This window comes from Talpa occidentalis, unplaced genomic scaffold, assembly GCF_014898055.3.
Source record: "Talpa occidentalis isolate TD23 unplaced genomic scaffold, MPIMG_talOcc4v2.1 talOcc4.3, whole genome shotgun sequence".
NCBI classification, from domain to species: domain Eukaryota; kingdom Metazoa; phylum Chordata; class Mammalia; order Eulipotyphla; family Talpidae; genus Talpa; species Talpa occidentalis.
Genome location: NW_023603184.1, coordinates 102,298,087 through 102,315,591, shown reverse-complemented (window position 1 = coordinate 102,315,591; position 17,505 = coordinate 102,298,087). Strand labels below are relative to the sequence as shown.

The 17,505-nt window shown below is 34.7% G+C and overlaps 1 protein-coding gene across 2 annotated transcripts in view; it reads left to right on the top strand.

Moving 5' to 3' along the window:
- Nucleotides 1–17,505, top strand: part of SLC25A12 (solute carrier family 25 member 12) — a 70,174-nt gene that overhangs the window by 28,642 nt on the left and 24,027 nt on the right. For both annotated transcript variants that reach the window (XM_037523534.2, XM_037523535.2), the window contains 5 exons: nt 2,324–2,463; nt 7,932–8,078; nt 10,197–10,335; nt 11,010–11,103; nt 13,980–14,064. In XM_037523534.2, coding sequence (XP_037379431.1) covers nt 2,324–2,463; nt 7,932–8,078; nt 10,197–10,335; nt 11,010–11,103; nt 13,980–14,064 — 605 coding nt within the window. The remainder of the gene's footprint in view (nt 1–2,323; nt 2,464–7,931; nt 8,079–10,196; nt 10,336–11,009; nt 11,104–13,979; nt 14,065–17,505) is intronic.

The window sequence follows — 17,505 nt, the reverse complement described above, 5'->3', positions numbered from 1 at the left end:
GGGGCAGTTAATAAACCACAGCACATGATAATGTCATAATACACCATATTAAAAAATGGCCAAATGACCACAATGGAAGAATAGACAATGTACAAATAAATACTCATGGGAAAAGACAATTAATATTTGTGTAGGATACTATGAGTAATTTGGCCATCATTTTAAGTGTTTCAGAGATATTCTGTGATCTTATTTGAAGGTTGCTAGGGAGTTTACAAAATATAGGATTTTAGCTAAAATTTTTATTAGAGCTATTTTTATGAATATAAATTATATACTATAATTTTAGTTTATAATTATTTTTTTGTGACAGAAAACAACTTTCATAAATTAAATTTTCATTGTTGAAAGCCTTTGGATCTTTGATTTATTTGATATAGTTTGACCCTTAAGATTCTGCTGTTTTCTGATCATATAAAGGGAATTTTTGATTCACCATTATATAAAACTTCTCTAGCAAGCTATATATATATATATACATCTCATCAAATAAGAGAGAGTTGTGAACATTAAAAAAAAGGTTATCCTTGAATTAAATTTTTCCCTTTAATAATTAATTTTAACTGGATTTATAGTAAGTTAAGGTACCCTATTCTACTTTCCATAATGTCTTCATGTTTCCTTTATTTAACACTTTATTTGCTAGATGTTAAAAATAAGAAATCAATTTAATTAATTTGGGAATAGAAACAGCTAATTGATTATATTAGAAGGATCCTAAAAAAATCTTTGCTGAGCTGCCTTAACATTTTTAGTTTGAAAGACTTTTTGCAACCCTTATAATTTCAATTATCTTGTAAACTTTAACATATTTCACAACTTGCTTATTTAAGTGTCTTTTTGTATTGATCAGGGTCACATGAATTGCTATTGAGTCAATTCTTTGTTAGTAGAAACAAAACCCCATATATTTATTTTGTGTTTATGGTAGGTGATAATAATTTGACATGATTTTAAAACCTGGAAACACTATTGCTACTTTAGGCAAGAAATAAATGCTACATTCCATTTGAAAGTAAAGTGAGAATCCCATCTCCCCAGTGACATCCAATGCCTTCTTCTACTTACCTGATTGCTGTGACCTATTTAGATATTGTATTGAGTCCAGACTGGTAGGATTGCCAGTTCAGGATTCTAACATTGCCCCCCTCTCTCCACCCCAACAATGCTTTTAGCAAGTAAAAAAGGTATATAAAACTAGAGGGAATCCATTAAGCCATTTACATTGTGAGATTTGTATCTTATTCAAAGAATTTGCAGAAATTAGAATTAGTTGCAGGAGATTATGAAACATTAAATTTTAATTTACTAACTCTCTAGTATAATTGGTAGCTAATGATGGTAAACCCTTTTACTAATACAATTGGCTTAAATTTGAAAATAATTTTGTTCTTAAGATATCAGTAAAATAGGCTTCCTGCTTTCTTAACTTTGTTAATGATTTTTTTTTTTTTTTTGGCATGAGCTTCTAAATTAGTCTATCCAGTCTATGCTTGTTAAAGTACCAGTCATTTGTGACTTGACTTTTATAGTAAGTGTAGAACTGTGTAAGAAAGTGAATGACATTGTTAGTGCATGAAGACAAGCTGTCAGAGGGTTTTGGTTGTATTATTTTACTGTGTGACTAGTTCCTATCTAAAAGTTAGTATGCTGTGTTTAGTCCTTTATTTAAAAGTGAATCACTAATTTCACTTATCTTAAAATATTTTAATAGTTGAGACTAATAATCATGTTTTTATGGGAATTTTGAAGCTTTGTGTCAAGACCATATTTTTGACAATATCAGAAGCTTTTAATAAGGTGCTTGCTGCTGAGCTAATGATATGCTTTTGGTAGTATTTCTTATACCTATCTTCAATAGACATATTCAGGCTAGTGTGAATGTAATAATCAAGTCTCAATCAAACCATACTTAGTATGACAAATATTGCATTATACTGTAATTTAGGTATTCATGCTTCTGATAAAGGGCTTAATTCGACTCCTTGAGGAACCGGGAAAACACTATTGATTTTATACTGAAATGCAAAGTAGCAGCCATTTATAGTGCAAAATATTAATCACTTCCTAATTAAAATTAAATCAAGAAAAATTAAGAATCTCATGGCCTTATATGTAATGGTACACAATCTTAAGTGTAAAATTATATTTTATCAATTGTGTTCCTGTGCATGGGTTTCTGGGCACCAAAAAATTTGCAGTTAATAGAAGCAGATAATCTTGACTTTTAAAATTTCTCTTAATTTCTTTCTGTAGGAACATTGCAGTGGACTAAACTACTTATTCCAGATATAATTTATTTATTTTTGTTTTCCCTTTTAAGAAAATGTCAAAGAAATTTTTGGACAGACTATTATTCATCATCATATCCCTTTTAACTGGGACTGTGAATTTATCCGCTTACATTTTGGGCACAATCGGAAGAAGCATCTTAACTACACAGAATTCACACAGTTTCTCCAGGTGAGCTTACATTTTATAACTATTGTAAGTACAATTCATCCTCTTCCACCTCCTTCTCTTCCAGTTGTATGTATTGTTTAATACAAAAATAAAGGAATCCCTGTGGTATTTCACCTCATTTTTCATTTTCTGCTCCCAGAGACAACTTCTTTAAACTCTCAATTGTTTCTTTCAGTGTTTATATCCATAGCTTTACGTAATAAACTTTTGCTCATACTTTTACATTTTAATCCTTAGATATTTTTGATTGAATTTGAACTGAATTGAGGATTAGTACTGGCTCTTTCACTTCCCTTTTCTACCACAGACTAGGACATTATCTGTCTCCCCTTCTCCATAGTTATGTCATGATTCAGTTTTATCAGTAATCATATGTGAATGACTATAATTTTATAAATGTCATGTGTGACTAAAATGATTAGAGTTTCTAGATTTCTATTTGTTTAGTTTTCTATATATTAAGCTGTGATTTATTCTTAAACTGCCTCAGTTATAAAAATCTTGTCTTAATGTTTAAAACACCATGAATATTATATTAATTTCATTTTCTTGGAATTCTCTAGCTCTCTTTTTAAAAAAATTAAAGTAAAATCCACATAACACAGAATTAACCACTTAAAAATGTACAATTTTTAGTTCATTCAGTGTTGTGCAACCACCACCTCTATATAATTCTAAAACCATTTCACTATCTCAAAAGAAAACCCTATGCCCACTGAACAGTCACTCCTATTTCTGCCTCTCCCCAGCCCCTGACAACTGCCAATCTGCTTTTGTCTCTATGGATTTACATTTTCTGGATATTTCATGTAAATGGAATTATTGGAATTGCTGGGTTATATAGATTTCTAGGGTTTGTTTATGGCCAATATTCCTGATGAACATAGATGCAAAAATACTCAACAAAATATTAGCAAGCCAAATTCAATAATACAATAAAAGGATCAGATACCGTGATCAAGTGGGATTTATTCCTGGCATGCAAAGATGGTTCAATATATGCAAATAATGAAATATGACATACCACGTTAACAAAATGAAGTATAAAAATCTTCATCCTCTCAATGGATATAAATGCAGAAAAACATTTGAAAAATTCGTGATAAAAATTCTTAACAAATTATGTATAGATGAAACATAGTTCAACATAGTGGCCATACACAACAAATCTACACCTAATATATTCAACAATGAAAAACTAAGCTTTCCCTCTAAGATCAGTAACAAAGATCACCACCTGCTTTTGCCTCTTTGTTAGAAAGTACTAGAAGCCCTAGCCAGAGCAAAAAGGCAACATCTATATTGGAATGAACAAGTAAAATTGTACCTGCTTGCAGATAATGTATTATATATAAGGAAGCCTAAAGACTCCACAAAAATAAACTATTAGAACTAATAAATTCTGTAAATTTGGAGGCTAGAAAATAATATATGAAAATCTGTTGCATTTCTTAAATTAACAAACAACTGTTAGGAAGAGAAATTAGGGAAAAAAATCCCATTTACAATAACATTAAAAAAATACTTAGGGATAAATATAACCAAGATGGTGAAAGGTCTGTTAAGTAAAAGCCACAGAACATTAATAAAAGAAATTGAAGAAGACACAGGTAATTGAGAAGATATTCCACGTTTATAGATTGGAAGAATTAATACTGTTAAAATGTTCACACTCTCCAAAGCAATCTACATCTTCATTGTAATTCCTAGCATAATTCAAGTGACATTTTCCACAAAGATTAAAAGGAAAATTCTAAAATCCTAAAAATATTAGAACTACAAAAGACCTTGAATAGCTAAAGCAGTCTTGGACTTCCTGATTTCAAACTATATTACAAAGTGGTAGTATTCAAGACAGTGTTGTATTGTCATAAAAAGAGACACACAGGTCAATTGAACAAAAGAGAGTCCAGAAATAAATTCACACATACATGTGTGGTCAATTTTCAACATAAAATATAAGAATAAATAATGGGGACAATAGTAATCTCAATAAATTGGGGAAGTTAGATATCCACATTCAAAGAATGAAACTGGACTCTTCTTTTATACCATATACAAAAAAACCAACTCAATGTCGATTAAAACTTGATGTAAGACTTGAAATGTTAAAACCCTAAAAGAAAACTGCAGGTGAACTCCTTGACATTGGTCTTGGCAATGATTTTTTGGATTTGATAACCAAGGCAAAGGTAACCAAACCAAAAATGTATGAGTTGAAGTACACGCAACTAAAAAAATACTTCTATACAGCAAAGGAAACCATTAACAAAATGAAAAGGTAATGGAATGGAAGAAAATATTTACAAATCTTATATCAGATAAGGGTTATTATCCAAAATATACAAAGAATTTATACAAGTTAATAACAAAAGGAAATAACCCAATTGAAAAATAGACAAGGGACTTTGTATAGACATTTTTCCAAAAAAGATATACAGTTGACCAGCAGGTACGTGAAAAGGTGCTTACCATCACCAGTCATCAGTGGATAGCAAATCAAAAGTGACAGAGCATCTCACACTTGTTCTATTATGAGAAAGACCATATATGCTGGCAAGATTGTAGAGAAAAGGAAACTCTTGTACCCTCTTGGTGGGAATGTAAATTGGACAATCAGCATGGTGAATGACATGGAGGTTCCTCAAGAAATTAAAAATAGAGCTACCATGTGATCCAGCAATCTTACTTCTGGGTATGTGTCCAGAAGAAACAAAGTCACTATCTTAAAGATAAATTTGTATACCCATGTATATTACAGCATTATCACAATAGCTGTGGTATAGAAACCAACTAATTGTCCTCCAGCAAATGAATGGACAAAGAAAATGTCATTATATATAAATATATATATATATTTATTTATATATATTACATATAATATATATAATACTTATTGTGCATATATAATGAAATAGTCATTCCAAAAAAGGAAGGAAATTCTGCCATCTACAATAATATAGATGAACTTGTATGTATAATCTAACAACAAAAAGTTGACCACATTGAAACAAAACAGTGGTTGCTAGGGCTGTGTGAGTGTATGGTGTATGTGTGTGTGTTTGTGTGTGTGTGGTTGGTGGGTGAGGGTGGTTATTGTGACAGTCTGGAAGAAGGGTCCAAACTTTCAGTTGTAAGATAAATAAAGTGTAAATATCTAATGTTGACTATGTTGATAATATTTTTGTGTATAATTGATATTTCCTGATAATAAAACTTTAAGTGTTCTCTTAAAAAAAGATTAAATATTAAATATGTGAGGTGATAATGTGTTAATTTACTTGATGGTGGGAATCATTTCACAGTGTGCCTATAAAGTCATGTATACTTTTAATATATTACAATTTGACTTTTCAATTATAACCTAATAAAGCTGAAATTAAAAAAAAAAGTAGAAGGGGAAGAGAAAGCTTTGTCAAATCATGCTGCTTGTTTATTTTTGTACTCTTATGTCACACATATTTTCAACTTGAGTATAGTGTTTCTATTTCCATTGCTCTTTTTGCAAGAAGATCCAAATGTTTAGATGTTGGATGATAGATGTTAAACTGTTTAGCTGATTTCTTCCATTAAGACTACTGAAAGATTTAGTATAATTGTTTCTAACCTATCAACCTGCTAAGAAAAAGAAAACAACTTTTCAAAATGTGTATTATTGTTTACTATCACACATATACAGAAAAGTCATATAAAACAAATTATAGTTTAAATAGAAACAAACACCTACTAAATAGTTTGAATTACCATTGAGATGGCACAAAATTCATAGGAAAATATAAATAAATTAATAAAATGTAAGGCTTCTATTAAAAACTTTTAAATATCAGAAAAAGGCAAAGCAACTTTGAATTGTAGGTTTTGATAAATATGAGTGAAAATTGCAATACAAATCAATAGTATTTATAATACACTATTAGATATGAATATTATTTCCAAGGTTGCAAATTGTGTGAAAATTGCATCCAATGGTGCCATAATTATGTTGTAACATGTTAGTTTGGATTATGTCTTGGGTTTCCAGGGCAGAAATTCCCTAATTTTGACTTTTGCACAGTACTTATGGTATTAATGACACTTTTTAAAAAAGATTTATTTTTATTTATTTATGCATACAAGAATTGGGGTGTAAGCCAGAGGTGCCAGGGCATGAGAGGATTCACCAGAGACACTGGGCAGCAGAACAGGCAGATGTTCTGAGGGAAGCAGCGGGCGAGACAGGAAAGGTCTCCTGCACCATGTGGGTTTCTGCTTGGCCAGGGATCAAACTCATGTTCCAGAGACTGGAGCTAGGTTGATATCTGAGACTTCAACCCCTGTGCCACCACGGAGGTCTACTTTGTTATTTTTATTGATGTTTCTTGTTACAAATTTTGGATACCTAGTAGTTCTGAAGTTCAGATATTCTGAATGTTTTACAGCTTATGAGTAACCGTACCCCAAATCAGAGCAATAGTCGAATACTAGTTATTCATTAGCTATTTATCATTTTGATGTTAGAATTGCTAAATATTTCACTTACCAGTCAGTAGAGTTTCTTACTGGGTTCATTTAAAAAAATTGTTTAAAGGTGTTCTCTGTTGGAGAGGGTAGGGGGCAGACTTTCAAAATTAAAAGTTGAAAATAAATGTTTTTAATTTTTTTTAAGATTTTGTTTTATTTATACAATAGTTGGGGTACAGGCCAGAGGTGTGGGAGGGTGAGAGGATTCACCAGAGACAGAGTGGGAGCAGAACACAGGTGGACTGAATGCCCTGCTGAGGGAGCAGCGGGTGAGACAGGAGAGGTCTGTTGTGCCATGTGGGTATTTGCCTGGCCAGCCGGGAATCGAACCCGTGCTGCAGAGGCTGGGGACAGTTCCACAGCGCTGCACTCAACCTGCTGCGCCACTGGGGAGGCCCAACACATGCTTTTTATTTATTTATTTATTTTTAAAGATTTATTTACTTATGCATATAAGAGCTGAGGTACAGACCAGAGGTGCAGCGGGTGAGAGGACTTACCAGAGACAGTGGGGAACAGAACAGGCAGACTGACTGAAATACACTGCTGAGAGGAGCAGGGGGCGAGACAGGAGAGGTCTGCTGCGCCATGTGGGTAGCTCCCTGGCCGGCCAGGGATCTAACTCGTGCTGCAGAGGCTGCGGATTGCTTCATAGTGCAGTGCTTAACGCCTTGTGCCACCAGGGAGGCCCTCAACACATGCTTTTTAATAGAATGAAATACATGCACTGGGTACAGTTTTTCACCAGTAGAGCATTCTGAGAGCAGAACTGCACTGTTCATTTCTGCTGCACCACAGGCCCAACACATGCTTTTTAAAAAGAAAAGTTTTGTTGTAAATTCAGAGCAGAACACTGTTCATTTCTGTAGTAAGTGCATGTAGGGGAATGATGTCTTCCATTTCTACAAAATGCACTTGGGTTTGTGCTTTAACCTATCTAAAATCCTATTTCTAACTTTTTCCTCTAGGAGCTACAATTAGAACATGCAAGACAAGCCTTTGCACTGAAAGACAAAAGCAAAAGTGGCATGATTTCTGGTCTGGATTTCAGTGACATAATGGTTACCATTCGGTCTCACATGCTTACTCCTTTTGTGGAGGAGAACTTAGTTTCAGTAAGTAAAAAGCAAGTAATTCAACTTTGAGTATTTCCTTAAATTTTTTGTACTCTTGGGTTCTGGATTGCTTCCCTTGACCCGTCAGACTCTCAACTATTCTAACTTTATGCTTTGTTGGTAGAAGGTAAATAGGTGTAAGAGAGGTGGGGGTGATGGTAAACAGTTCTTGCCCAGATCATAGCTTTTGTATGAGCCACTATCTTGTTCTCAATTATTTCCAAGTTGTTTATTTCCATTTTTAGAGTCCAATTAAAGGAAACAAGGAAGTTTTTAGGCAAGGTTGGGCATTGCCTCTCCCAGACAGTCCTGCTTTCACCTTGACCTCTTTCTGCCCAATCAGGCTCCCAAAGCCTTGTTAAGGATGGCTCCTTCCTTTGTTCCCTGCAGGGTGCTATTTGCTAGAGGGTTCGTCACAGGCCTCTGCAGTGTTTTAATAACCATGGCCATGGCAGAAGGTAGGGAGGTAATATGTGGGCATCAGTCTTGGTGGCTCACTCCTCTCTCTGTCCTTCATTTGTGCATTCAGTCTGCATGGACCAGACACAGTTTTGTGTTCTGTCAAACTGCTAATCTCTGTAAAGTAATCATCTGGACCAATAGCAAACTGATGTCATCCACTTCCTCACAAAGAGTGGTGAAACTTGCCTCACTTACCAGTTTTCTTGTTTATGCGCTGTACTTATGTATAAGTTTTTGATTGCTGCTTGTTTTAAATGGAGGGAAGCCAATGAGTGCTTTTGTTGTTTCAGCTGAAGATCATTATCCCTGATTTAGACTGGGGTAGAAAGATCAACTTCTGTTCTTTTTCTTTGGTGAATTTGAACATGGAGCATGTCACTTTCTCCTATACATTTCACCTCCTTGTCACCCATCTCCCACTCCTCTACCCTCACCTTATATTTAGGCCAAAAGTATAAAAGAGAAAAGGAAAGGGAGAGAGGGAGGGAGAGAGGGAAGAAGAAAAGACAAATCTTAGAGGGAAAGATTCTCATACTACCTTAGAGTGAGGGGGATCCACTTAATCTTTTCCAAGTGGGTTAGGTAGACCTATTATAGCCTCAATTTATCAAATGCCATTTCAATTCTTGGACGAATGTATTAAATAATTTGAATCTTGCTTTCGGATCACTGGTATCCAAATTCAGGGTAATGCAAATGTCACCTACTCTTGAGTTAAATCACATATTTGAGGGGTTTGGGAGTGGGTTCATTTGCCCATTATCATCTATACTATTTTTAATAGACTTTTATGATTAAGGTTGTCACACTGGTATTTCCATAAGCATCTGTTTGAATTTTTAATAGAGAATGTTTTTAATCATATGGGTTCCTGTGACTCCTGGAAGTTAGTTTTTTGTAAACTATTAAAAATATTTTCTATGAATGTATTTCCAAATGGAAATAAAGGCCACATTGCTCCCCATCTCTCCTCAGGCACAAGAGAACCCTTTATGTACTGTTCCATACTTTTACTTTATGGTGAATAAATCCTTCCTAGATTTAATCTTCAGTTTTTTTAGTTTAGGTAATTGTAACTTTCATGATATAGATTGAGCCCAACATGGACTATCAAATGTCTTGATTATAACAATGGCCTTAAAAAAGTGTTAGGGGAAAAAAAAAAAAGAAAGCATTAGGAAAGCTGACAGTGTAATAGTTTTAAAATTTTAATTTACCACTGGCTTTTCTATGTATGTAATGGGAAAAAAAACAAGTTTTAAAAATGATTCTTATATTGTACGTTAATGTTTGGTTTTTTATACCAGAACTAGTGGGAGTTCTGTAGTTGAGGGTCTTGAAAATCCTGTTTAAATAACCATTGTTTTTGATCTGTGATAATTACGTTTGTTGTTTCTGACCTTATATGTAGATGAACCATAAAGTCCAACTTCCAGATGTTGCTTTCTTCCTTAAAATCTAAATTACATAGACTTCCCTGAGGGCATTAAATGCTCTGAGTGTTTCAGTACGATGCTTTCCTTGTGTTTATGGGCAGGTTGTTAATTATTTTAATAATGAAGACTTTGACTCTTTGAAAAAAGTGGTTCATAAGTGTGTCTTTTGTGGTTTTTGTTTTTGTTTTTGTTTTTACCTTTTTATGTTGTCATTTCCTAGGCAGCTGGAGGAAGTATCTCACACCAGGTTAGCTTCTCCTACTTCAATGCATTTAACTCCTTACTGAATAACATGGAGCTTGTTCGTAAGATATATAGCACTCTAGCTGGCACAAGGAAAGATGTTGAAGTCACAAAGGGTAAGATATAAAAATTATATATATTACTTTGAACCTCAGCATTTTCACATTTTTCATTTAAGGTATTGGGTTAAATTTACCACACAAAAGCCAAATCTAGAAAGTATGTTACCATGTCTACGTATATGCTTCACTTGGACCATAATGGTCTCCAAAAAATCCAGGTGGATTTAATGGAATGCTGAGGTCAGGAATGGAGAAGTGGCTTTGACAGTTTTGAAAAGAACCTTGGCCCAGTCTGTCAAACAGGTCAGTGGCACTCCGGCAGCAGCTTGTTTGTACTAGGAAGGAGTTGCCACAGAAAGATGGGCAAGCCTACTCATTTACTGAATTGTAGTACTATGTTTTAGATGACTGGAGAATAGCCAATTCTTTTATCTTGTAACTCTGGAGACCAAAGTGAATAAACAGGATAAGAGAGGATTCTAAGGAGATTGTTTTACCTTTCTGAAGTTAATTTATCTGTTATTGCTGTTTTATTATTGTAAGATTTTATTTTACTAGCCTTCAGAAGTTCATAGTTATTATTATACAGTTGAATTTAGGTATTCGTTTGTAAATTTTTTAAATAATACTAAAATGTCTTTAGCTTTCAGATTATAGTTGGTTAAGATAGAAGGTTGTTGTATATTCAGAATCTTTTAAGATTTTAAAATATTTTCTTTCTCTTACAGAGGAATTTGCCCAGAGTGCTATACGCTATGGACAAGTCACCCCACTAGAAATAGATATTCTATACCAGCTCGCAGACTTGTATAATGCTACAGGGTAACTATTGCAATAATTTTTCATGATATCTATTATAGGAAAGTTCTTTTAACATGTGTGAAGCAGTGGTGTGCTTTCAGTTCATCTCATCAAAAGTTTACGTATATCGATTCCAAGAGACAGGAAGATATGTGAAACAGGGAGGAAGAGACAGAGGATAATATGAGACATGGTGACAGTTTGAGTGGGAGGTGGTGGAGGGAGAGGTGAGGGAAAGCTCAGGAGAGGAAAGAACAGAAAGAAGTGGAAGAGCAAGGGAGAGAAGAGATAGAAGGAGAGAGGTAAAAATAAAGGGTTAAGATTCATGAGAGGGAAATAGGGAAAAGGGGAAAAGTGAGAGAGAAGGGGATGGAAATGATAAGAAGTAAAAATTAATTCAGTCAAGGGCCTCCCTAGTAGTGCAGGGATTAAGTGCTAGTGCTATTAAGCTATTGCCAGCCACTGTGGCATAAGTTCGATCCCAGGACAGGAAGCTAAGCCACATGGCACAGAAGATCCTGTCTTGCCCACTGCTCCCCTCAGCAGTGTATTTCAGTAGATCTGCCCTGTTCTCCTCCCCACTCTGTCACTGGTGAATCCTCTTATCCCCCACACCTCTGGCCTGCACCCCATAAATAAATAAATAAATAAAATAATTAATTTTATTTCTTGTATGCATAAATAAATAAAATAAATCTTTAAAAAATTAATTCAGGGCCTCCCCGGTGGCGCAGAGGCTGAGCGCTGGGTTGCGAAGCTGCCCGCGGCCTCTGCAGCGCCAGTTCCATCCCCGGCTGCTCCCCGGCCACCAGAGGAGGGTCCCACATGGTGCGCAGACCCCTCCTGCCGCCCGCTGCTCCCCTCAGCAGTGTACTTCGGTCCTTCTGCCTGGTCTGCTCCCCGCTCTGGCTCTGGTGAATTCTCTCACCCTCCCGCGCTTCTGACTGTACCCAGTGCTTGTATAAACAAAACAAACAAACAAACAAATAAATAAATAAAACATGCCTCTATAAAAGAAAGAAAAAAAAACTTTAAAAAAAAATTAATTCAGGGGCTTCCCCGGTGGCGCAGCGGTTGAGCGCTGGGTTGCAAAGCTGCCTGTGGCCTCTGCCGTACCGGTTCGATCCCTGGCTGCTCCCCGGCCACTGGAGGATGGTCCCACATGGCGCGCAGACCTCTCCTGCCGCCCGCTGCTCCCCTCAGCAGTGTACTTCTGTCCTTCTGCCTGCTCTGCTCCCCGCTCTGGCTCTGGTGAATTCTCTCATCCTCCCGCGCTTCTGACTGTACCCAGTGCATGTATAAACAAACAAACAAATAAATAAATAAATAAAACATGCCTCTTAAAAAAAAAAAAATTAAAAAAAAAAAAATTAATTCAGTCAGGATTTTCTAGAAGTGGCACAAATTTTTAAAGATTTGTGGAAATTTTCCAAAATTTATAAAATAAACTGGCACTCTTTGGTTCATCGTGAATGATCATTTTACTAAATGTATAAACCATTTTGTTTTGAAAAGTATCATTTTCTTGAAATATGCCTGTAATCTTATCATCATAGTTACCATCACAGACAAACTCAGATGTTTTATGCCTCTATTTTATAGATTAAACAACCAAAGTACATATCACGTATTTAATTGGCGATCTTGTACAAATCCAAAAGAAAAACTCTTATCTGTGGGTACCTAACAGGATCTGTGGGTTAGGGGATTTATGACTTATTAAGTGATTAGATTTTTTTTCAGTTGTATGTAGTAGTTTTTGAATATAGGAATATCTGAAAAAATTTTAACCCTAGAAATGAGAACTATAGAAGCTATACATGGGTAATTTATTGCCTTCATGCTAGAGACTTGTTTCCATCTGCAAATTTTAATTTATTGATCTACATTTATTTTATTTATTGTTGATTTACATTATTGTATATGTTTTATAATGAATTGTTGAGCTGGAGATAATATTAAACATACAGATCTGTCTTTGGTGATTGACTTGAAATAACAGGCCATGTCTCATCCTTCTAGAATTCACATTTTTAGCAGATTTTTTGAGTCTCCTTCATGATAATAAATGTTTTCCAAAGGAAAACTGGATCTGAAGTGAGCTGCTAACTGGTTCATGGAATGTATTTACTTTTAAATAAAAATTTTTGGGAAAAGTAGTATGTTCACATGGTTCAAAATGCAAGTTTAGGGTAAAAAAGAAGGCAACAAATATTATCAGCTTTGTATTTAGCCTTCTCAAGGTATATTAAATACATTCAACATACATAAAATACAAGAGACTACATTTAGTTGGATGAACTGTCAAAATTTATACTTTGCTTCTAGCAAGAATGATTTCTTCATTTGAATATCATTGGAATCTTAAATTTGTGTCTTCCATATTGTTATTATTATTATTATTTTTTTAAATAGAGGCATGTTTTATTTATTTATTTGTTTGTTTGTTTGTTTTGTTTATACATGCACTGGGTACAGTCAGAAGTGCGGGAGGGTGAGAGAATTCACCAGAGCCAGAGAGGGGAGCAGAGCAGGCAGAAGGACCGAAGTACACTGCTGAGGGGAGCAGCGGGCGGCAGGAGAGGACCCTCCTCCGGTGGCCGGGGAGCAGCCGGGGATCGAACCGGCGCCGCAGAGGCGGCGAGCAGCTTCGCAACCCAGCGCTCAACCGCTGTGCCACCGGGGAGGCCCTCTTCCATATTATTTTTCAGGAGCCTTATTTTTTGTTGTGGCAAATAGGGTCTAAAGATACTTTTTCTCACTAAAATGAGGTGTGAGATAAATAAAAAAATACTTCTTTTAAACCATAATTCTCCCTCTTCTCTGAAGAAAGATGATCTGTTATAAAGTTTGTTAAGTGTCTAACACTTCTTTCTTTCTCATATTTTTGCCTGAAGCCGCTTGACTTTGGCAGATATTGAGAGAATAGCTCCATTGGCCGAGGGGGCCTTACCTTACAACTTGGCAGAACTTCAGAGACAGGTAGGAGTCTCATAAATAGAATCACTTTCAAAAATGCTGAAATAGTTTGTACATGACAGCCTCGAGCTTCTGAATTTTATGAAAATTTAGAACTACTTTCCAGAAACAGATTTTACTTGACTCAAAAATTACTTTTATAGAGCTACTGTTATCCCTACCCTCATATAGTATTTTTATGGGGTAAATAGATTTATGGTTTTTTTATTTTTTTATTTTTTTGCCTTTACTTTATTAAGGTAAGGAAATTAAGAGTGCAAACATACTTGGCTTACTTCCCCCTAAAACAAGCGGTCTTTTCCTTTCATTTGTTTAGTCACATTTAAGTTCACTTTGTACCATTAAATTGATATTTATAGGGTTTTTAAAATACAAAACATTCCTGTAATGAAACAAAAATATTTCACTGAGGTTGTGTCTTACAGATCGCAACAATAAAAAAGAAGAACTGTCTAATTAATGAATCAGAAAGAAAACCTTGGCTACTATTACATTTTGATAAAATACTATTTTTTTAATATTATAGATGATTGAAAAATAGGTTCTGAGCCCTATAAATAGTTAATGCAGTCTCATTTTCTTATTTCCAAATAATATCTTGGTAGGAAAATAAATATGTTGGTAGGAAAAGTGGAATGGGACAATTTAAAAAAAAAAATCTTGCTTTAAGCAGAAATCCCTGTTTCCGTAGTGCTTAAAGGAAACTTCAGTTTTAACAAATGATCACATGACTTTGTGTGTGGTAGGGTGAGGGTTAGGAGGGCTTGTCATTGTTCTCCTGGTATTTCTCTGCTCTAATAGATATGAGGCCTGTGTCCTTCATGATTCTTTAGGAGACTGATGCCCTTTGAGGCTAGGACACATGGGGAAGGCATGAATATTGGGGGAAAGAGAATAGGAGAAAGAAAATGGGAGACAATAGAAAAAGGCTAACTGGGCTTCCCTGGTCTAGCAAGGGGTTAATATTAAGCACCGCACTGTGAAGCTGTCCGCAGCCTGTGCAGCTCAAGTTTGATCCCCAGCAGGCCAGGGAGCAACCCACATGCAACCTCTCCTGTCTCTCCTGCTGCTCCCCTCAGCAGTGTATTTCAGCCTGTTCTGTTCCCCACTCTGCGTCTGGTGAATTCTCTCACCCCCCCACACCTCTGGCCTGTACCCCAGTTCTTGTATGCATAAATAAATAAAAAAAACTTTACAAAAAGAAAAAAGCTAACTGGGCCTGCTATAGAAGGAGCCCAACGTTTTCTTCACTGCTGCTATGTTGGTGAACAGCCAGACATGCTGTTGAAAACCATGGTATGTAAGTATAGTTCACTTTGGGAAGTTTTGGTAGTAAATCTTTCTTCTACTTGAGCTCCAAAGGATGGTAATTCTCCCTCTAAAGCAAATTAGGATTTCCAGTTCTACTTTACTTAATAAATAACTTCTGTAGTCAGGTTGAAGTAAATTGGAAAAAGAAAATAATTGTTTTTATATCTACATATTGTGGTAATACTTTGCTTGGTGTGTAATAAAATATCCTGCAGGTTAAAATACATCTGTAACTCATCGCAATTTAGCTACTTGAGTGAGAAAAACCTTAATCTGCTGCCATCAAAGTTTATTTCCATTGTTAAGTTCTCCTTAAAAAATTGATGGATTTACTCTAATCAATTGGCTTTTAATAAAATTATTAAAAACTTGAGACATTCAAATATTTAAAAGACTCTTACCAAATTTAATTATATATTTTTTTAGTATATAGTTACAAAAATTTGTTTCTGAAGTTGGAAGAATGGCATTAACGTGTCACATATCTATTAATATAACTTTCCCTGGGACTATCCGTAGTATTTGTTATTGGTAAATAATTCACTTAGCTTATTAAAAACCTGATTTTAAAATCCCAATTCATTTCCTCCTTTCTTAGCTTTTCAGCTGCTCATACTTTTCATTTCACCTGCCTCTCTTATCCCTAGCAATTTTATCAGAGACCATATCTGAAAATTGTTTTTGTACTCTTTGGTGATCTGCATATGCAGTACCCTCATATTTCTTAGTTCTTAGGAAGACGGTGTAATTTTGGTGTTGCTCTGAATTCTTAAGACAGACTGGAAGATGATTTGCCTGATTCAATGGCTCTGTTGATGTTTTTATGCTGGTATAGTATTGTATGGTAAAGGGACTTACTTTTACTAATGAACTTAATGTTGTATATATAGACAGTGATTTATTATGATGCACACCTGAAGGTTAGAATGTTTGTTATTTCAATAAAAAAATTAAATTCAAATCCAGGCATATTAAATTCTTAGATGTGATCTGTAGACATAAGAATTTTATTTTTCCTAGCCTTATTTTGTCATTCTAATCATATATTTTAGTTGGTTAGTTGGTATAAAATCTAGCCTTTTTTTTTTTCCTTTTCCTTCTATGCTCAATATAAGATTTCTGCTTTTCCTTCCTTCTTTTCGTTCCATTGATATTGTGCCATTTGGAAGAGGCAGTTCTCTTTATTGGTTTGGCATGTTACATGAGGCAGCTGGGTTTGGGTAGATTGCTTGACTTGTTAACTGACATGATCTTGCCTTATCTAATTTTCATTTATAGGTTGGGGTACTTTTTAATTTTATTATTTTAATTTTAAAGTTACTGTTTTACTCCTATCATTTCCTATCTTACACATATGCTTAGGGAGCAGGTTAAAAATCATTTAAGGCTCTCAACTCTTGTTTTGCTTTGAAAAACACTTAATTAATCTTGTTAAATATCACCTTCATGATCATAATCATAACCTTAAGGGAAAGAGTGCCTTTTCCTTTGGCCCCATTTACTCACGGTAGGCGATCTTCTTAGTGCTGAGTATTTTCTTTCAGGCTAAATGCTAGAAATTCAGTACACAGTCATTAATAGAGATGACAGCTACAGTAGCATTCTGCTTATGAATATTCATGAAGCGAAATCCATAGCATTAATTACATTAATTTACATACCTGAATACAAGTGAACCATAAGTTAAAGTGATAGCTAAGCCTAAAAAAAGAAAAACCAAACCCTTAGTAACCATATATTGTATGTTTTGTTTTATAACTGCTACTTAATGAGGGCGGAGGTGACCTTTCTTTCAAAAGGCATTTAGGTATTTATAGTTAGAGATGTTTTTAGCTAAGAATTAAAGCATAGTATAATCCTTCAGTTTTCATAAGATTTTGTAGGACTTACAAACATTCTTTAAAGGCAGAGTGTATAAAGAAAATATATGTGGTTGAACACAGGAGAAACCTTTTAGGTGAATAAGGGAATTAATTAATGGTTACCTGATTCTTATGTGGAATCATAGCCTTTTCGTTTTGTGAATTAATTAAAGAATTTGAAAGGAGACATGATTAAAAATAAACTCATACAAATGAGGTTTATTTTCATCCTGTTTTGTGATCCAGGAGCTCCAATTTCTGAAAAAAAAAA